The sequence below is a fragment of the Misgurnus anguillicaudatus genome, chromosome 8 (assembly GCF_027580225.2).
Source record: "Misgurnus anguillicaudatus chromosome 8, ASM2758022v2, whole genome shotgun sequence".
NCBI classification, from domain to species: domain Eukaryota; kingdom Metazoa; phylum Chordata; class Actinopteri; order Cypriniformes; family Cobitidae; genus Misgurnus; species Misgurnus anguillicaudatus.
In genome coordinates this window covers 8591639-8614747 of record NC_073344.2, presented here as the reverse complement: position 1 = coordinate 8614747, position 23109 = coordinate 8591639, and the positions used below count along the sequence as shown (strand labels likewise).

The window sequence follows — 23109 nt, the reverse complement described above, 5'->3', positions numbered from 1 at the left end:
GTGTCTGTATGGTAATGGTAAGTCCCCTCCTTCCTTTTCAAACAACAATTTTCAACCTAAATATAGCTATGCAGACATTAGTGACTTCATGTTCATGATTGGTCAGCCTGTGTGTGGTATTAACACTCTATAATAAGATTTATGGGAATATTCAGTGTAGAAATGAGGCTGGAGATCCATCGTATGCTTTATATGACAGAATTCATCCATTCTCCAGAATGAAAATGGCTTTCTTTGCTTTATAATTTATTATGCACTTCTTTTCATTCTTCCTTCCTTCTATCTTTCATTCTTCTTTCATTTTTCCTTCCAACTTTCTTCCTTATTTAATTCTTACATCTTTCATTTATGCTTCCTACCTTCCTTCCATCTTTCTATTGTTCATTTATTTATTCATTCTTCTCCAGGATAAAACTTTATCCTTCTTTTAATTCCTTCATTCATTCTTGCATCTGTCTTTCATTTATGCATCTTCCCCTCATTCCTTCCTGCCCTTCTTCTATCATCCTTCCTTAATTCCTTCCTTTCTTCTTTCCTTTTATTTTTCTTTCCCTTTTCTCTTTTTCATTCATTCATTCATGCTTCTATCGTTCGTCCTTTTTTATTCTTTTATTAATTTTTTTTAATTCCTTAATTCACTTTTCCGTCTTTTATTCTTTTTTCATATTTCATTCTTACTTCTTTGTTTCACTCCTCCTTCATTCATGCTTTCTTTCTTCCTTCCTACCTTCTATCTTTTATTCTTACATCCTTCTTTCCCTCTCTCTTTCTTTCTTTCTTCCTCCCGCACTTTCATTTTTTAAATTTCTTATGCCCTTCTTTTAATTCTTCTTTAATTTTTCCTTCCAACCTGCTTCCTTATTTCATTCTTACATCTTTCATTCATGCTTCCTACCTTACTTCCAACTTTCGTTTGTTTATTTATTCATTCTTCTCCAGGATAAAAATGGATCCCTTCTTTTAATTCGTCCTTCATTCATTCTTGCATCTATCTTTAATTTTTGCATTTTCCCCTCCTTCCTTCTTTCCTGCCTTCCTTCTATCATCCTTCCTTAATTCCTTCCTTTCTTCTTTCCTTTTATTTTTCTTCCCCTTTTCTTTTTTTATTCATTCGTTCGTTCGTTCATTCATGCTTCTATCGTTCGTCCTTTTTTGTTTCTTTTATTCATTTCTTCCTTATTTCCGTCTTTTATTTTATTCACTTTTCCGTCTTTCTGTCTTTCATTTTTTCATATTTCATTCTTACTTGTTTCACTCCTCTTTCATTCATGCTTTCTTTCTTCCTTCCTACCTTCCATCTTTCATTCTTCCATCCTTTTTCTTTTCCTCCTTCTTTCTTTCTTTCTTCCTCCAGCACTTTCATTTTTAATAATTTCTTATGCCCTTTTTTCATTCTTCCTTCCTTCCGTCTTTCATTCATCTTTCATTTTTTCTCTCAATTTTCTTCCTTTTTAAATTCTTACATCTATCTTTCATTCATGTTTCCTTTCTTCCTTCCTTCTATCTATCTTTCATCCATTTATTCATTCATTCTTTTCTAGGATGAAAATCTTTTAATTCAAACTTCTCTTTTTAATTTTTTTGAATTCATTCATCTATTCATTCATTCATTCATTCATTCATTCATTCATTCATTCATTCATTCATTCATTCATTCATTCATTCGTGCTTCTATCGTTCCTTCTTATTTTCTTTATTTTACTCATTTCTTCCTTAATTTCTGTCTTTTATTCTTTAATTCACTTTTTTCGTCTTTCGGTCTTTCATTCCTTTTTGTCATATTTCATTCTTACTTCTTTGTTTCACTCCTCTTTCATTTATGCTTTTTTCTTCCTTCCTACCTACCATCTTTCATTCTTCCATCCTTCTTTCCCTCCCTATTTCTTTGTTTCTTCCTCCCACACTTTCATTTTTAATAATTTCTACGCCCTTCTTTTCATTCTTCCTTCCTTCCATCTTTTATTCTTCTTTCATTTTTCCTTCCAATTTTCTTTTTTAATTTAATTCTTACATCAATTTTTATTTATGTTTCCTCCCTTCTTTCCTTCCATCTTTCATCCATTTATTCATTCATTCATTCTTCTCCAGGATGGAAATTGATCCCTTCTTTTAATTATTCCTTCATTCATTCTTGCATCTGTCTTTCATTTATGCATCCCCCCCTTCCTGCCGGCCTTCTTTAAATCCATCCTTCCTTAATTCCTTCCTTTCTTCTTTCCTTTTATTTTTCTTCCCCCTTTCTCTTTTTATTCATTCATTCTTCCTTTCTATCGTTCTTCCTTTTTCCTTCTTTTATTTATTTATTTACTCTTCCTTCTTTCATTCTTCCATCCTTCTTTTATTAATGTTTTCCTCCCTTTCTTCCTTATTTTCGTCCTTTATTCTTTAATTAACTTTCTTCTTTCAGTCTTTCATTATTTCTTTTCACACTTCGTTCTGACTTCTTTGTTCCACTCCTCTTTCATTCTTTCTTTCTTCCTTCTTACCTTCCATCTTTTATTTTTCCATTCTTCTCTCTCTCTCTCCCTCTTTCTTTCTTTCTTTCTTTCTTTTTTCTTTCTTTTTTTCTTCCTCCCACACTTCCAATTTTTTTTAATTTCTACATAAATAGGACGTGTGAGAAAATTAGCTTGAGAGAATAGTAGTGACCACTAGTCAGTGCACATAGCTTAAAATGTAATGCAGTAACAATGGAATATTATGGTGTCTGTGGGTTGTGGGTACCTGTGATAGATATTAGTGTGGGGAGTTAAAACCAGTGTTGTCAGCTGGCCAGACTGACATGCCATATTACCTCTGTAAAGTCATTTGGAGTGTGGTTATAACCCTGGCTGAATCCCTGGCCCCGGGAGGTTTGGGAGTACTAGCTTGACTTTTTTTGTGTTTACAGACCTTCTAAAGATTTTTATGAGCTATGAGTATCTGGGATTTGATTATTTAGGTCAGTGCTTCCCAATCCTGGTCCTCAAGGCCCCCCTGCCAGAAAGTTTTAGATGTCTCCTTATTTAAAACACCTGATTCAACTTATCAGCTTACTTCAAAAATGGTAAACATGTCTCCCTAACAAGCTGATGAGTTAAATCAGGTGTGTTAAATAAGGAGTCATCTAAAACTTTCTGTGAGGAGGTCCTCGAGGACCAGGATTGGGAACCACTGATTTAGGTAACCGCAAATAAGGTATCAGCATAATAAGGTAGATAAGTTTTATAGTTTATACATATATTGTTTATGTACAATGTAGGTTAAATTAATAATTAAGTATATTAATAAAGATGCAAACTAATAGTTTTTGTTTGTATAGTTCTATAATGCAAAAAATCTGTTTGCTTGAAATTGTTTGCTAAAAGTGTGCTATGTAGCTGTAAAGAACTGATGCATAACATTGGTTGTTGAAAAATCCTACTGAGTGCAGACAGTCTTGCTGGCCTTTAGATAAATATTTATAAAGAAGAAACTAATGTTTAGAAATTGTTGTTGCATACAGAATCTTAGCCAAGGAATCTAGTGAGAAGTGTATACTTCAATAAATACTCATATCGACATGTCATAATAACTTTGACATGATTTACACAACACACCATAATCTTGTCTCAAACCCAACTATCATTACTTCTGAAATGATATGAGGATTAAACCTCATGTGGTTTGATACTAGAGTGGAATTTCCTTGGTTGCCATTGACCTCAAGGCCAAAAAATGATTGATGACTAAATTTGTCACATACTACTGTATACAGACCATACCACCTGTCACTTAAGTATGTCCTTCAACTAGTCAAACTGTGTTTGCCATCCAAATGTAAACACAGGCAACATAACACATAACCTCTATCTAAAACAGCGAGTTCAAAACTTGATTTACTTTGTAAAAGCATTTTATTTTTAGGGTCATATCGGAAATACTCTCAAACAGGACAGTCAGTTGTTCTGTTAATACAATAAATTGTTCATGGCTTTCGCAGAGGATTTGCTGTGGTAAATGTGGATTAGGGTATCTGCAAAGTGTTTTGGCACACAGCCTCTCTGTGGCCCCTGGTAGTTTAAATATACACTCGGGAATGTTGACACTTATGTACATGCACACATACTGAGACAATACTGTATTTCTCAGTGGATACCGGACTCACACTTTACACGCAGGCAGGCACGCACGCACGCAGGCACGCACGCACGCACGCACGCACGCACGTGCACACACACACAGACACACCTAGGTGCAACGTAAATTGTTATCATTAAGAGGTTATTTTTCCACAATTTAATGTTGCGAAAAGTTGGATAAATTGGATAAAATGACCTCAATTATTGGTAACACCTAAAAAATAAGTTTCACTTTAGGTGAAAAATAAAAGAAAAATAAGTGTTACCAATTAAAGTCATTTTTAAGTTGATTCAACTTTTCACTTTTTACAGTGTATAGTTGTTAAAGTGCAGTACGAGAATGTTAATCAACATTAAAAAAATTACATGCTGCTTTAAAAGAGAATTTGCTTTTTGTGTTGTTTGTTTTATTGCATGCCTGCTGTAAATGCCACTTATTTAAGATGTGAAAGTGTATGCATGTTTGTGCAGTTTTTACAAACACCCTTGCCTAGTGTGTGTCTGGGTGTTGTTTATACTCAACTGGGTAAGCTCTCAGTCAGCTTCATTATAGCCAGTAATTGCAGCAAGAACAGTTTCCAGAACAGCTGTTCCATTCGTTCACCCATTTTTCCTCCATCGATCTGTTTATCACACTTATACTCCCTATTATCTCATTCCTTTCTCCCTCACTGTACCAAAGTCCCCTTACTCGCACTGCCTTTATGAGATTGGTGCTTGTGCTGAACAGAATCGAATCAGCAACTATCCCCAAGCAGTACTGTGCAGTTGCCTGAGTTGCGTCATACGGCTGTGATCTATGAAACCGGATAAACAATTTCATTACAATTTGAAGAAGAGTTTGGTTTCAAAACGCAATAAATCCATTTTGACTAATATGGTAAAAAATGTGTTTTCTACACCAAGAAAGTGACGAGATAAAACTACTTTTTTTCTGTTACAAACCTTTACATAGCATCTTTAGAGTATAATAACATTAAAAATTTAAATCCATAATTTGATTTTCAAAGATTTATATTTTTTTCAAAATCTATTGAATTTCATTTTTTATATTCATTTAGTTGACTAGTGCTATACACTGATAAAAAACATTAATGGCATTAATCAAAACACTTACTTTGTCATATTAAGAACACTGTCATTGCTGCTGTCATCCTTTGGATGTCGTTGCTGAACATTTTTGACAGCGATCAGCTGTAAAATGTTTCAGTCCTGCTCGATTTTCGTTGACTTCGAACAAGCAACAGCCCGCATTTTTCCTTTTCCAGAGTGCCTTTCACGTAAATTATTCGATTTTCATGGCTTGTTTCATTTTGTTTTTGTTTGTTTGTTGATCATGAAGTACAAAGTAGATGAGGAAAACTAGGATTCTGTGTGTATTCAAAGCACTGCCATTATTGTTTACCAGTGTTGGGGAAAGTTACTTTTAAAAGTAATGCATTACAATTTTAAGTTACTCCCCAAAAAAGTAAGCAATTGCGTTACTTAGTTACTTTTCGTGGAAAGTAATGCTTACGTAAGTTTTAAGTTACTTTTCTGTTACTTTTTCTTACTTGGCTGAGGCTTGATCTCTTTCAGGCCTTGCAGTTGTTTTTTATGATCACAAAAATGTCAAGCTCTGGCCTGCCATCTCTGTTTCTAACTCAAACTGTTCCCGCTCAGGCGCAAAGAGTGTGTAATTCTACGTAAATATGTTCAGTTTAATTCATTACATTATTTTATTTTTAAATTGAATTAATTAAACTGAAAAGTAACTCGCATTACTTTTTTAAAAAAGTAACTCAAATATTAATGTGTACATTTATAAAGTAATGCGTTACTTTACTCGTTACTTCAGAAAATTAATATTATTATGTAATGTGCGTTACTTGTAATGTGTTACCCCCAACACTGTTGTTTACAATGCGTGGAATGGTGTGCTGTGATTTGTTGAACGGATTTATTACAGAGAAGAAGGACTGGCATTTGTCATGGTTCAGGGAAAAGGGAGAAAAGATGACATAATAACCCGGCAGATATTAAATTTTGCGTAAAATGAAGAATTTACTTTTTAATACTGAACAAATACAATACTAATTTGGGAGTAACAGTTTTTTTTTTAAATGCAAATCTTCTCCACGACATTTCTACATGATACACAGTATGAGGCCCCTGTGTAGGGTACAAAATATACATTTTGAAAATGCACACTTTAATAAGGGACATTTTAAATCACTATATAATTGCTTTATATGTATGCAAATTAGGGATAGTCTATATATCCGCTTGTTAAGTCTGACGTTATGTATCGCTTCTGTTTCCAACCGATCTCAAATGCCATAGGGAAGTAACAAGAATATCACACTATATACACTTTAATCATAATGCAAAACTAACAAAAACACTCAATCCTAATTTTTATCTCCATATCAAATTTATAAGATGAACAGACAGGGATTCATGGGCATAGATTTTCAATTATTAATATATTGCTGTCTGTGATTCCATTAGCCTGGAGACTGCTGTGTACACTGTGAGTTTATATTTTTTGTAATATGCAAAAATAGTGGTCATTAACAGCTGTTTCTATTATTGAAATGAGTGTAGACTTGGAGCCGGAAACAGTAATCCCGATGCAATACACAGTTCAAGAGTTTTTTTTTTCATTATGTGATCTCTATCACACAGTCCCGGACCATAGATATACTGTATATGTACATAGATGCTACATTCGGCAGTTTCAGACACATCGCTGCTAAGTCCGTGTGATATGTTACGTTTGTGACGTAGGAAACCAAAGTGACCAACGTGAATTGTACAAAAACATATGATTATTAGAAATAAAACAACTTCACCTTTAAACCCAACGTCATGGGCAAAAGCAAATCTTACAAAAAAACGTACAAATTTGGTCACACAAATTCATCCAGATGAGTCATTTCGTAAAATACTGTATGTACAAATTGCCATGAAAATTGTGTTTCAATTAGCACAACCCTTATTTTGTCTTGTGCTGGATTGAAACTGGTGTAGCTGGTGGAACGTTTGGTGGTGGTGGTTGACCAATCACGCCATGTTAAAAAAACAGCACACCAGTAGCATATGTTGAGGATCAGCAAGCAAAATTTTTGTCCTGGAGACTACTCATGCTGCTTTCCAGCAGGAACCTCTGCGTGACCAATAAAGACTTCAGTTAAGCATGCATAAATTAGTTAGATAAAATTAATCACAGTGTTTAGAATACTGAGACTTCAAATAGACTTTTAATGTAGAGTAGACTATAATTACTTAAACTAGTAGGCCTATGCAACCAAATCTAAAACTGTGTTTATATGTGTATGTGTGTGTTTCAGGTTCAAAGATGATTTGAAGAACTGCAGCAGTTTTCCAGCGAACCTGTTTACCATCCTGCACTTTATAGTTCATCTCCACAGCTGATCAGTATATAATCGCATCAGTGCTCCAGACAAAATGGCTTCCGCAGAGAGAAAATGTCAGCACTTGTTTTTGCTCATCCTTTTGCCTTTGGTAAGCTATGTGCACATTTTATGTCACTGTACTGTATATAATTATGACAGATCCATTATTGGATGCTGAGATTGAAAGATTGACAGTGATTTAAACACGGTAGCACAACTAATTCTTCATTGTAAAATGAAAGTCTCTGGAGCTAAGATATTTAAACTAATGAGACAGAATATCCTTGGAGAAACATAAAGCATCAGATGAGATGTATTCCGAAAATGGGAATAAAGGCTGAAAGCACAAAGGGGAATAAGAGCGAGAGAGAGAGTATGTGTGTAAAAAAATTATAGTGGGGTGTGAATGGAGAAAAAGAGACCTGTGAACATTTCTCTGCAGATATTTTTCTTTGCCTTCTGTGAACAATTCACTAAAAAATCTATCATTTCATGCTATTCTCTCGTAATTAAGGAGAGAAGTGCAATGTTTTGTTTATATTTAATCATTCTCTCTTTAGTCTACCGTCTCTGCTTCTAACCAAGTAGAAACAAACATCCAAGGATAATTTACGTCACATACACATTGGCATCGAGGAAGCGCCTGGCATCTAAAGATCACTGGCACCAGACAGGCCAAATGTAAACTGTCCAAGTGCCAATGTAGTTCTGGTACAGTGAGTACTTGAAGCAGCAAAGGCCATGCTGTTTTATTTCACTGTTTTAGCAGTAAGGCAGGTGCATTGCAAAGGAACGTTTATACCCTTGTTTTTACTTAGTGAATGTTAATTATGGAGCAGGAAACAAAGAAAAGAAGCAAAGAAAGAAACATACAATTACTTTGTGTGTTCATGTGCATTTTTGTGTGACTGCCATAGTGTAGGAGAAAATTGTGTAGTCTCTTTATGATGGAAATCAACTGTGTGATGCGGGTGAGCGGAGAGAGCTGACAGTGCAGCCTTGAATATTAATGCAGGGCTCATGTTTATTAAATTCTGCTCATGTTTTCGAGGCAACACACAAGGAGCACAGTGCTCTGAGACCAATTATCAAACTAACTGCAATGTCAGTGCACATCCACAGGGTCCTTAAATCAGCGGGGGCACCAGTGCTTTCATAGGTGATTTATTTATTGTATTTCTTAACTTTATTTAATATTCTGTTTAATTTTACAGGCATTTCTGTTGCTTTTTTTCTCATTGCAATTTGTACTTATTTTACAATGTGGCTAATTCATATTTATTAAAGGAATAGTCAATTTTCTTAAAAGAAAAATCCAGATAATTTACTCACCACCATGTCATCCAAAATGTTGATGTCTTTCGTTGTTCAGTCGAGAAGAAATGTTTGAGGAAAACATTGCAGGATTTTTCTCATTTTAATGGACTTTAATAGACACCAACAATTAATACTTAACTCAACACTTAACAGTTTTTTTCAATGGAGTTTCAAAGGACTCTAAACGATCCCAAACGAGGCATAAGTGTCTTATCTAGCGAAATGATTGTCATTTTTGACAGGAAAAATGGAAAGTGTGCACTTTTGGGCCACAACTTTTCGTCTAGGTCCGGTCCAGCGCGACCTAGCGTAAATGCGTGGTGACGTAGGGAGGTCACGTGTTACATATATAAAAAAAGCACATTTGCGGACCATTTTAAACAATAAACTGACACAAAGACACTAATTAGTATCATTCGGAATGGTCCTCTTTCAACACTGGGGCGGAGTTTCGCGTTCGTCCTCTGTGACCTCTTGACGTCATGGCGTATTGCGTGAGGTCGCGCTGACGCTTTCAGGACCGGATCTAGACGAGAAGTTGTGGTTTTAAAGTGTATATTTGTAATTTTTAATGAAATGACAATCGTTTCGCTGGATGGGACTCTTGTGCCTCGTTTGGGATCGTTTGGAGTCCTTTGAAACTGCGTTGGGGGAGGCTGTTGCGTGTTGAGTTCGGTGTTGAGTGTTGGTGTCCATTAAAGTCCATTAGAGTGAGAGGAGTCCTGCGGTGTTTTCCTCAAGAAACGTAGTTTCTTCTGGGCTGAACAAAAGAGACATCGGGATTTTGGATGGCGTGGTGGTGAGTGGATTGTCTGGATTTTTCTTTTAAGAATATTCCTTTAATGCGACCACATTTTGTATGATTTGCTTTTGACCCTGTGATGTTGTGGTTGGGGGGGTCGCTATTGTTTTTTTCAGCCTGATCTCATGGAAAGTCGTGTTATAATCATGAAAAATTTAATTAAAGGGGCCATGTCACAAGACTTTTAAGATGTAAAATAAATCGTGTCCCTAGAGTAAACATGTGAAGTTTTAGCTCAAAATACCATATAGATAATTTATTATAGCATGTTAAAATAGCCACTTTGTAGGTGTGAGCAAAAATGTGGCGTTTTTGGGTGTGTCCTTTAAAATGCAAATGAGCTGATGCAATTCATACACTGATCGCAATGATGGTGGTTTGTTGCAATTGAAACTCAATTGTGCTGTGAATTAATTTCTCTCTCTCTCTTTCTCTTTGCACTAAATGGCTGTGCTTTGGTTGGATAGTGCAGATTAAGGGGCGGTATTATCCCCTTCTGACATCACAAGGGAAGCCAAATTTCAATGACCCATTTTTTCATGTGCTTACAGAGAATGGTTTACCAAAACTAAGTTACTGGGTTGATCTTTTTCACATTTTCTAGGTTGATAGAAGCACTGGGAACCCGATTATAGCACTTAAACATGGAAAAAGTCAGATTTTCATCCCATGGCCCCTTTAATTTATTTGTGTCCATGGCATGAAATTCAGCTTTTTTATGCCTTGAGCACGAGTGTCATTTTCTGTCACTCACATGAATTTCTGTAAATAGTTTTTCGTGTCCGTGGCATGACTTTCTTTTTCGTGTCATTTTAAGGATTGTTTTTTCATAGTTTTACCATTGCCATTTGGGGTTGGAGTTAGAATCACTTTCTGTTACATTTTTAGACATCCTAACCCAAATTCAAACCCCAACTCCAGGTGAAAAGAGTTTTGAAAGCGGAAGAAAAACAATGTAGAAACCAATGCATAAAAGAACATAACCCAAACCCCAAATCTAACCCCTAACCCCAAGCGACAGTGATTTAAAAATAGGGGAAAAAAAAGAAAACAATACATAAAATGACACGAAAAAAAGTTGTGCCACGGACACGAAAACTATTTATAGAAATTCTTGCGAGTGACACTAAAAAGACATTCGTGATCAAGGCACGAAAAAAGCAGCATTTCGTGCCATGGAAAATAATAAATTAATCACATTTTTCGTGACTTTAACACGACTTTCCATGAGATCATGTTGGGTTTTTTTATGATAATTGTATGTTTTTGTATGATTTACTTTATACGAATTAGCCAACTCGTAAAAGACGACAAATTCTCATGAGACCAGGCTGGCATAACACATTCATCCAAAATATGGGCTTATGCATGTTTAATAAAAAATGTCAAACAACCAATATAAACAACCTTCAGGTATAATTCAAATGTATTAGATTATCTCTCAATATGAGCACACAAGGGATCTCATATTACCATCACATGTTAATAGTTTTTCATTAAATGTGCCCCCTAGGTCAGTTTATTCATTTTCTGCATTTTGGTTTGCCCTTTAATGTTTTTTCATAGCAAACAGTTCCTTGAAGACGTCACATACCTTGGCTGCCGTTGAGCTGCTGTCATTGTTTAATTTGTAACCTTGTAATCCATGTGCTCTGATGTTTTTACTTGACTGATGTTGTTTAAAGTGTTAGTGCTTTAAAACTGCCTCTCTGCATGAAAGGTGTTTTGACGTGAATATATTAATAGCTCCAAATTAAGATACTGTGACAACTTTTTATCCTTAATACAGCACCCCTAACACTTTCTGCAGTATAAATGCTAATTAAGAGAAACGGAGACAGGTGGATTTTACAGGCACCTTAAAATAACTTTTAAAATGAAGTTGGACTTAATTAAATGGTCCACTGGTGGAACATGTTGCTAGTGCTTCCAATGCCAAGATGGCTGATAATGATAAAATATATAAATAAAATGCACGTTCTACTTCTAAATGTTTAAAACTCATTTCACATTTTGTCTGTGAAACAAAATATAAAAGATATTTTTTTTACATTTTAATAAAGGCCATGATGTCAACAAGTTTCTAATGAGCCAAAATTGCAAAAAAAGCATGACACCATGTTATTATTGTACATGTTACAAGTTTCCCAGTCACAACCCTTTCAATATATAACCAAGGTTTAATATTGTGGAAATGGATCTGTACTTACGGCCTGACTACTCGGATTTTGATCCAGGGCGATAAGCTAATGATGAGCTCATCAAACTGCCCAACGCTGTCAGAAATGCTTAAGCTTTATCTGTTCATTTGACAAGGCCAAGTGAACGACTGCCAGGCAAAAATAATCATGTAAATGGCCATTCCATGGTTTCTGAATAACACTTAACTATTAAGGATTTGAGTGTTTCATATAATCTCCAGTAGACCCAATTAGTGTCTTTAAAGGGGTCATATTATGAGATTTTTTAAAGATGTAAAATAAGTTTTGGGTGTCCCCAGAGTGCATATGTAAAGTTGAGCACAAAATACCCCACAGATAATTTATTATAGCATGTTAAAATTGCCACGTTGTAGGCCTGAGCAAAAATGTTGAGTTTTTGGGTGTGTCCTTAAAAATGCAAATGAGCGAATGAAATGCAAACGCTGATCACTAAATGGCAGTGCAGTGGTTGGACAGTGAAGATTAAGGGGTGGTATTATTTTAATTGGCCTTGCTACCTACCTCACAAAACAGACAAAATGTTTGAAATGCTTGCAGAGAATGGTTTACCAAAATTAAGTTACTGGATTGTTTTTTTCATGTTTTCTGCGTTGATAGAAGCACTGGGGACCCAATTATAGCACTTAAACATGGAAAAAGTTAGATTTTCACGCTATGACCCCTTTAATACTGTAATTGTACACTTGTGCAATAACTTATACAGTAAGTAGTGAAATGTATAGTTACCACATATATTTCCAGAAATCCTATGCATATTTAAATGTCCCACTATTTAATAGGTCAACAATTTTGAGCGTGGCATGGTTGTTGCTGCCAGACAGGCCAGTCTAAGTATTTCACAATCTGCTCAGTTACTGGGATTTTTACGCACAACCATTTCTAGGGTTTACAAAGAATGGTGTGAAAAGAGAAAAACATCCAGTATGTGGCAGTCCTGTGGGCGAAAATGCCTTGTTGATGCTAGAGGTCAGAGGAGATTTGGCCGACTGATTCAAGCTGATAGAAGAGCAACTTTGACTGAAATAGCCACTCGTTACAACCGAGATATGCAGCAAAGCATTTGTGAAGCCACAACACGCACAACCTCAAGGCGGATGGGCTACAACAGCAGAAGACCCCACCGGGTACCACTCATCTTCACTACAAATAGGGAAAAGAAGCTACAATTTGCACAAGCTCACCAAAATTGGACAGTTGAAAACTGGAAAAATGTTGCCTGGTCTATTGAGTCTTGATTTCTGTTGAGACATTCAGAAATGTAGAGTCAGAATTTGGCGTAAACAGCATGAGAACATGGATCCATCATGCCTTGTTACTACTGTGCAGGCTGGTGGTGGTGGTATAATGGTGTGTGGCATGTTTTCTTGGCACGCTTTAGGACCCTTATTGCTAATTGGGCATCGTTTAAATTCCACGGCCTACCTGAGCATTGTTTCTGACCATGTCCATCCCTTTATGACCACCATGTACCCATCCTCTGATGGCTGCTTCCAGCAGGATAATGCACCATGTCACAAAGCTCGAATCATTTCAAATTGGGTTCTTGAACGTGACAATGAGTTCACTGTACTAAAATGGCCCCCACAATCACCAGATCTCAACCCTATAGAGCATCTTTGGGATGTGATGAAAGGGGAGCTTCGTGCCCTGGATGTGCATCCCACAAATCTCCATCAACTGCAAGATGCTATCCTATCAATATGGGTCAACATTTCTAAAGAATGCTTTCAGCACCTTGTTGAATCAATGCCATGTAGAATTAAGGCAGTTCTGAAGGCGAAAGGGGGTCAAACACAGTATTAGTATTAGTTCCTAATAATCCTTGGTATCATGCACCCATTTCTAATCGATGAAGTCTTGGCCTGGAAAAGAGGTCGTCAGGTGATCCCCCAACCTTTACTTGGTGTTTCAACCCTTAACAACACCCCCTAGTTGGTGGGTCAGCAGTGACTGCCCCTCTCATCCTAGCTTCTAGCTTGTGCCCTCTCTGTTATGTCAGAGCCAAAAGGAGGCTCTCAAGGGCCCCTTAGTCTAACCTTTGTCAATAGATTCCACACAGATTGAGCTGGATATCCTTGACATCCGACTTTCACTGTCATCAGCCAACATGTCCACCCCTTGTCCTGGCAGTCTTGAACAAGTTGTTGGTATTTGGCTCTTTTCCTCTCTGCGGCTTCCGCACAGGCCTCCTCCCACGGCACTGTCAACTCCAACAGGATGATCTTCCTTCCCTCTGGAGACCACATGATGATATCGTCCCTTGTAGACAGTTGTAGACAATACCGCCTCGGGGAAGTGGAGTTTCTTCCCGAGATCAACCTACATTTTCATCCCTGGGCTGACTGTTTGGCTGTGAACGACAGGTCTTTGGCTGTGTTCAGCAATGGTCTTACTTTGCCTGGTTGTTTCTTCCCCCTTTCTTGCTCCAGGATGTCTGCGAGCACTGCCAACACCCTGTCATGGTGCCACCTGTATCTCCCCTGTGTCAATGCGGTCTTACACCCTGATAGAATGTGCGCCATTATTGTATTCCTCTCCCGCCACATAACCTGCACAGTGAGTCCTCTCTCCTCCCACACCTGTGCAAATTGACAGGGGTTTGGTAAGGTGTCATACACTAATGTATGTCAGTTTGACATGTCAGTTTTCCCATTGCATTTCACAAACAACTATAAACTCTACAGGCTGCCATGGTAAATGTGATTAAGCATAAAATGTACATGGCGACTTTATAGGTTATTGGAAGCTATTGGCTATTCTTATATTCATATCCTGAAAGCATGCAGTATTTTCATACAAATGAAATAGTTCTTGAACATGATTGTAATGTTGCACCTCATGTTTTTTTATCTTTTAGATCTCATGCATGCACCCAGACTGTGTAATGCAGCTAGAGAAAGAGAAGTGTATGGAAAGAATGGCAATGGATGATCCTAGCAGTGAACCTGAATTAGGTAAGAATCAATGAACACTGTTCCAAGCCCTGTGGTGCTCAATACAGGTGTCCTTTAATGTCTCAGCTTGTCTCTGACTGAACGTCTTATGCATAAAGCACACAAATTTAAATGTGAAGTGTTCATCTGACTGGTTGAATTCTACATGATTTTCAAGAGATGCTGGGACAGCGACTTTAGGGTTTAACGCACTAAACTTGACGCTGAACAAACTAGATTTTAGTTTGAGTCATATTTGTCCCCTAAAGTTGTTTTAATTCAAAATGCTGGGTTGTTTTTAATCCACTGTTGGGTCAAATATAAACATTTTCTGGGTTATTTAACCCACTGGATTGGCTCAAAATTGACAAATGTAGCATATTTCATTGTAAAATGTTTATTCACTAAGCTAAAAATATTATCTGACAGTACATTATATGAGACATTGAAAATTAACATATAACTTGCCCATCGGCCTACTAATCATCCCTCATACTAATTGGCTATATCACTCAGTCTCCTCTCCACTAATAAGCTGGTGTGTGTTGGGCGTTCTGGGGCAATATGGCTGACACCGCATCATCCAGGTGTATGCTGCACATTGGTGGTGTTTGAGAAGATTCCCCTCTTTCATATGTAAAGCGCTTTAAGTACTGAGAAAAGCGCTATATAAATATAAGGAATTAAATAACCTGTGAGCATGTAAAGAGAAGTTTCATTTAGATTTTGGATTATACCAAGCTCAGAGTGATCTGAAATAAATGAGAAATGAAAATAAAGTCTTTCTTTATTCCTTAATCCTTAAGACACTTTGATGCTTAGCTGGAAGTGGGAGGAAGATCACGAGAGCTCAGATTTTGACTTTGCTTCAGCATTGCCTGCGTGAGGAATTGATCATAATCCTTTGGACAGCAACATTCACAGCCAGTAATGAAATGTTGACAATTTAATATGACAAGGAGCTGTCCTTATAGCGAACAGACCAATGCATTTTCATGAAATAGAAACAGCCCACAGAGGGATGCAAAAAGAGATGCACTTTAATTAAACAATTTATTTTTATTAAAACTTTCAAATTTGAAATTTGTAACTCTTTGGCTTAACTCGATGTTTTAATTTTGAAAGAACATGATTCAGTCAATAGCTCAAAACAATACATTTGCTACTTTGCCCTATTAATTTATTTTTTATCTTAAAGGTGTAGCGGAGGATTTTCTCAAATTTTAGAAAAGAACCGCCTTCTATACTTTTAAAAAAAATGCAATTGCACAACACTCCTGATTGACAACTAGGAGGACCAATAGTCTTGATGATCCACCCGGAAAAAGAAAATCTTCTGCAATACCTTTAATTCAACATGATTTTTTTTAATTTAGGCAGGAGATTTCCAGTTCCCAGCATGCTTTGCATGGGACTGAATAATGAGAGTAAATGTAGAAATGAAGTGCTGTTTTATGCATTTTTAATCAAGATAAAACAAGGAGGAGACATATTAATGTTTAGTATTCTGTTGTGTTGGTAGTTAAAAGAGTTTGTGTTTTGTTTGTTGTTGTAGGAGGTTACCATTGTGCTGGAAAGTAGGGCTGGGTATCGATTCAGATGTTCCAGATCGGTCCGATTTCGATTCTCGATTCGATTTTCGATTCCGGTTCTCGGGCCGATTTTTATACTCAGTTCTCGATTTAACTCAATGAATATAGAAATACATATACTATTTTTATAAAAAAAAGAACAGTGAACAGAAGTTTACAAGTGACGTTTGCCCCTAATGAAAAGTGCATTTGCTTAGGTTTGTTAAGTTATTTTTGAATGTTGCTTGAATGTTGCTTTGAATAATGCTTGAAGGCATTATATTGCGTTGATGTTATATGATTAGTATTTGATTCTGACCTTGATGTCTATAGGTATTGTTTAAAAAGTTAGATAAAAGTTAATCAAAGAGTGATTCACCAAAGCTTTTACACGACTGAAAACGCCGCCGGCCAGCTTTATTTCAGCCCTTTATAAAGCTTTATTTAAGCTTTGGTTGTTTGTGATACTTCGACTTTGTTTATCAGTCATTGTACAATGCGCCGGTTGGTTGTTGTGATATTTGTCCCGCCTCTCCTCCACTGTGATTGGACGGCTGTGTGAGAGCTGACATTGACAAGCTGAGCTTTTCACCCAAAGTTAAATATTTTCAACTCGGTGCTCATCGCTGGCCCAGCTGCTGGCTTTTTTTGCAACCACGATCTAAGGGTGTTTTCAGACCTGTAGATCGATTGCTTTGTTCTGAACCCAGTGGTTAAATCTCTACAATGTTGCAATTTCACATTGGTCCGGTTTGCATTCACAAGGCAATATTTCCAAACGGACCAGACTTTGTTAATACAAGTCACATGTGAGTAAACTCTCTTTTAATTGGTCAGAGTTCATTCGTTTATTTTCTGTGATTTCGCACAAAGTTGTCCGTCAGGATTGACAGACAGCACTTTTTAGGTTTATTGTGTGGCTTTTTAGTAACTGTGGTTATATTACTTCATTTTTGTGAGCAGGAATCAGAACTTAGGTCGGATAACATTCTTAAAAGAGCTATCAGAAGACATTTTATAAGGAACAGGTGCGCTTTGGTTTTGAATTGGGCTGACATGCTCGCCAGAGCTATACGGAAAAGCAATAAGATAACCTATTCGTTAGTCCGTTAAGTGGGATTGCTTTCAGACATATACCGAACAGCTCCAGAGTCCATTTGCAGTCGGACTGAGATCATCTCGTCCAGGTGGTCTCGGATAGATTGTTTTGGTGTGGACCCAAGCACAATTGCCATGTTCACATATGCCTAAACGAACCAAGGGAGTAATAGCATCGGGTTCTGAAACAAAGGCTCAGGTCTGAAAATGCAGCTTCTGGTTGATTTTTCATGAATCACAGCATTTAACTCTCTGTCTTTTTTGTGATTCTACTGTACAATGTAGCCATGTATGAAAACAGTTGTTGTTTGACTATTATCTTTAGGTCCATTGTCTCCCGTGTCGATGTGTCCAACTCTGCCTTTGAAAAGAAAGTAAACACATCAATAACATACAGTTTTTCTGAAGATTGCAGAAAACTCTCTATCTGCAGTTTGTATGGGATACAAAGATGCATCTTTATCCCGCTATTTTGCCAAATTTTCTTGGACCTATTTTGGTAATTCAAAAATTGGCTCTTTGACTCATGACTGGTTATAAAATAGTCAAGTTTAATAATTCTGCCAAACATTCTTCTCCTTTCTGGAATGGTGATATATAGGTCTCATACGCACTGCAATCTTTTGGGAGTGACAACCGCATTTAAATGCGGGAGTGGATCCCCTAATGTTCATTATTCATGTCTGTACGTAGCAAGACTCACTCGTGAAAATGTGATGATTGACACGGAGATAACCATAGCAACGTTCTCGCATGCTTATCACTCACAGCTTTGACCAAAATAATTTAAAAGTGTTATGCTTTGCAATAAACCTCCGTCTTGGCGTTGTGTTTGCATTTGTGAAGCTGCTCCACAGTCTTGCAGTGTTGCCAGGTCCTCGTCTTTTTTGTACATAACCGTTTATGGCTTTTGGCTCATGAAGCGATCCAGTTTTTGGTGTTATTAAAGTGTGTTGTGCAAATACATCCACTGATGCTACTGGACACATCTTCAGTGATGTTCCTGGAATGATTGGGTGTTTCGGGTCTTTCAACATCAGACACCCTCATCCAGGTGACCCAGCTGTGGCTGATCAGACCCCAGCTTGTGTCCAGTTGGCGAATCTAGCTACATTGACCCCAATGGAGTCAATGTAATGTAGCTAGATTCGACAACTGTTTTTGGTGTTATTAAAGTGTAAAGGTGCCGGTACCAATATTTTGATCTTTGGGGTAAAGCATTCAGATTTATTTTGGTTTATTATTAGATTTTTCTTGTTTGCTGTTTTTTCGTGCAAGATCTGGCAACATTATTCAGCAAACGATCGTGCCTCTGTCATTTTCTGCACCGCGCAAACAAAAGACGTTTTCGCCCGTCTAGGCATTTATTTTGTCAGAGGAGAGATCTGTCATGTCCATGGCGACACGAGTTTAAACACTTTATTAACTACTAGTTGTTCAGTTCGGTTAGGTACACACTATGCAGAGTTTCTGTAAATGCGGTTATCACTACCTGCAGTTTGTGGGAGTCAATTCGGTTGTAGAATGCGGTTGTCAGTCGTGTAAATTACTGAACTGTGTGTGTACAGAACAGGATTAAACATTAAAAGGTGAAATGACAACCAAAAAATATGCAGTGTGTACCGGACCATATATATCTGAAAAATTGTAGAGTAAAAGGACGAACAGCTCTGCCTTTGATCTAATTACGCATCTGTGTCCAATTTACACAAGTAATTACAGCTGCGTTTAGGAGCAAAATCTGTTATTTTTTGTGAGTGTTGCAGTGTATTCCAGGAAAAGAATTGGTTTTAAAATCCATGCAGTTTCAAAGAATTTGATTTCATTTGTTTGCTTCTTTGTGTTTACAGAGATAATGTAGTTATGGAGTTTATTGCTACAGTATTAAGAATCTTGACTCTTGATCTTCAAATGCAGTGTTTGCTTGTATAGTAATGTCTTTGTTGTTATTTGCATTAAATCTTTCTATGCTGTTCTGATGCTGAGTATAATACTATCCACACAAAGAAAGGAAGACTGATGTTAACCTTATATTAAGAGGTTGCTCTTTTAGAATTATTAGGGACCTTACTCGTGTATGTATCAAATTTCTCCTAAATGATCTAAAATTCCTTAGGAAAGACAAGAGGCACAAATGAGAACATTGTTAACACTTAGTAAAAAGATTGTGTCCAATAACACTCATTCTAGTGATAATTCACAGGCTTTTGTTATTACAGATGTGCTGCATTTACTCAGACCACCAAGGAACAAATGTCAACTCTATGTCACTTAAATTTATGCACTGTATATCAGTGGTGGTTCTAGGATTTCATTCTTAGGGGGGTTTAGCCCTCAGTGATGATGTGAAAAGAGCATTGTGATGCCTTTTAATAAATTGGGACCAGTATTATTATATCAATTAGCATTAATACATTCATATACATATATTACTGTCCCATACTGTTTAAGTAAAAAATAAACAATTACACGGTTGTAGTAATCGTGACCAAAACTCGTAAACAGCTATAGAGGTATACAAGTTATTTATTACTGTTTATTATTGTATTATATATATATATATATATATATATATATGTGTGTGTGTGTATAGTCAAAGTTTACTTTAGGAACAGGGCCGGCTCTGTAAATCTGGGGGGCCCTAAGCAGGATAAGTTTGAGGCCCAGACTTGCAGTAAACAATGGAGTGTTGCCACCGCAAACCAGCAACTGTATACAATCTAACCCTTACACATTTCATCTATACCTCTATAACATGATTGCCTACAATTATTTTATTGCTCATAAAAGTACACTTACTGAAACAGTAAAAGTAAAGATTACAGATTTGGTAAATTTCTATCTACTTTATTACTTTCTGAATGCCATGTACTTTTTTAAAACAGGAAAACATTCTTTACTAAAATTGACCACAAATCCATTTTGCTTTTTAATAAGTGTCTATCAAGACAAAGATTTTTTTTCTTTACCAGAACTAGTGTAGGTCATGTAACATAACTTTAGGAATACATATTCGAATCAGAATTGTTGAACCTTTTATATCGTCGCCTGATAGTCGAATCATCTACACCGCGTTTCATATTATTATGCACATGCCATTTTTGTTAATTTTTTCAATACAGTTATACATTTTATTTTACTCTTAAAGGTGCAGTGTGTAAATTTTAGCGGCTTCTAGTGGTGAGGTTGCAAATTGCAACAAACAGCTCAGTCCAATGTTCACCCCTCGCTTTTGAAAAGCACAGAGAAGCTACGGGGTAGCCGCCACCGGAAAAACATGTCAACGATGGAGACAACTTAGTAAACAAAGTTTGTCCATTAAGGGCTTCTGTAGAAACATGGTGGCACAACATGGCGACTTCCACGTAGGGGGACCCTCGGTGTATGTAGATAAAAACATCTTATTCTAAGGTAATAAAAACATAATGGTTCATTATAAAAAGGTCTTTAAACACCCCTGATAATATTGTTTTGTATATTATTTTGCATTTCTGTCAAGACATCCTGTCAAGAGAAGAAAAATTACACACTGCACCTTTAACAGTTTTATGACAGTGTGGATGTTATTAATACAAAAATGGTTATATTTGAATAAATTATTTTCTAAATAAAACTTCTGAAAAATATCTTTGATAGTTTGATAGACTTATTAATTTTAAGATGGCTAAGACGACATACAGGGTGGCTGAAGTCCCCCCTCCTGTATATTATCTGATGTGTACACTTGGACCATTTATTAGGAGTGCTGTGTGCGACCATTATTCTCCCAGAATGCAAAAGGAATGCCACATTAGACCTCCTCTGTTTTGGTAAAAACTTTGCAAGAAAGTACTTCTAGAGCTGATGACTATGAGCGTATAGAAAACACTTTAGAGAGATGTTGTTCTGGCCATGTAAATCAAGATCTGCGCAATATCCTCCCGACATGAACTTGCCCTTAATCCTTGATAAGATAAGATGCTTAAGACTTACATGCCAAGTTTGGCGTAAAATCATTTTCATCCAAATAAAACAGATAAAGGGATGAATAAGTTATGATGTTCATACATACACGCACACACAAACACGATCACAGCACATAGAGATTTTTGCCTTTTTTGTGTAAAAAATCATAAATATATAACTTTTTGCTCACCAGCCAATTTGAATACTAAGGGCCCTATTTTAACGATCTAAGCGCATTGTCTAAAGCGCACAGCGCAACGTCTAAATGGGCGGTCCGAATCCACTTTTGCTAATTTAATGATGGGAAAAATGGTTTGTGCGCCGAGCGCATGGTCGAAAAGGGTTGGTCCTAATTTTTTTATGATTAATGGGAGTATTTTGGGCGTAACGTGCAATAAACCAATGGGAGTCTAAGCTCTCATCCCCTTTAAAAGCCAGTTGCACTGGCGCTATGTCTATTCCCTATTTAGATGACGGACTTTGTAAACTGAAAAACTAAGCGGAGGAAGAAGATCCTCAGTTTAAGATTAATGTTAAATAATTGTGTTGTTTTACACTTGTATTGAAATTGTTATTTTTTAATTAAAACCTTTAAAACCCGTTTTCATTTAGTCATGGAAGTAAAAAATCAGGCTTTTAATTGCTTTAAATGGCTATCCAATAACATCAAAAAATTATTTACCGGAATGTAAAAAAAGGTTTACTGTAAAAATACTTTATTTGTTACAAACAGGAGATAAAGAATTTACAAACGGCTCTCCGCAAGGATCAGCACTTGGACAGCGTCAGTTTTTTAAGCATTACTTAAAAATGTTTCTCATCTCACCATATCCACAGGTACAGAGTCATCATATACAATAAATCTGTGAGCTAGCATTTAAAAACATTTAAAAACAGACGCATTTGTTTAAAGCAAAGCATTTATTTACTTACCAGGCTGCAGGTGAAGCAGCTCTTTGTGCCTTCTAACGTCTCATAATTAGTCCTCATTTATGTCCAAGAGACTCAATAATAATCTTTAACATTCAATCATTTAATCTTTCATATTTAAAAAAGTTTTTGTGCTGCTGTGCATTCATGTGTGTGATAAGCAAACACGCGTTGTCTTCCCGTTTAGGCGCATATTACTAATGCGCTCTTTAAATAACAAAAAAAAAACATATTGCGGCATTGACTTTAGACTTTAGAGCAGGTTTTTGTTGGTTAATGGCGTAGTCTATTTTAGTTGCCTCAAAATAGCAACGCGCCAACAATGTGCCTGAACACACCTCGTTTTCAGACCAGAACGGCCATGGGCTCAAAAGTGGAGCAAATGCATTTGCTATTTAAACAACGCGGCGCTAAACGTGAAAATTATAATTGCGTTGGGTCGAAACTAGCAAAAGACACTTGTGTCGTGCATTGCGCTACATTGCGCCGGGTGTAAGATAGAGCCCTAAATGTTTAAGTTACGGGTCATTTAGAACTTCTAGAAAGAAAGGAAATAGCTGGATTAACTATGTCACATCTTTATTTATAAACATTTATTTATCAATCTGAATTGCATATTATTCAAACAAAAATCTGTCATCCTGCCATCTCCTTCCTTACTTTTTCATTCTTGTCCTGTTCACTTGTCGTTTTTAGGTAAGCAAATTAACACACTACAATGAAGATCAAATAAAGCATCGAACAAATTCCATTACATATATATTTATATATTTAACTGATTTATTTAAACTTA

General features: G+C 36.5%; 1 protein-coding gene across 1 annotated transcript in view; it reads left to right on the top strand.

Annotated features, from left to right (window-relative positions):
• Positions 1-23109, top strand: part of adcyap1r1b (adenylate cyclase activating polypeptide 1b (pituitary) receptor type I) — a 46091-nt gene that overhangs the window by 4297 nt on the left and 18685 nt on the right. The window contains exons 2-3 of the mRNA XM_055212882.2: positions 7433-7607; positions 14697-14793. Of these exons, the coding sequence (XP_055068857.2) occupies positions 7551-7607; positions 14697-14793 (154 nt within the window). The 5' untranslated portion in view covers positions 7433-7550. The remainder of the gene's footprint in view (positions 1-7432; positions 7608-14696; positions 14794-23109) is intronic.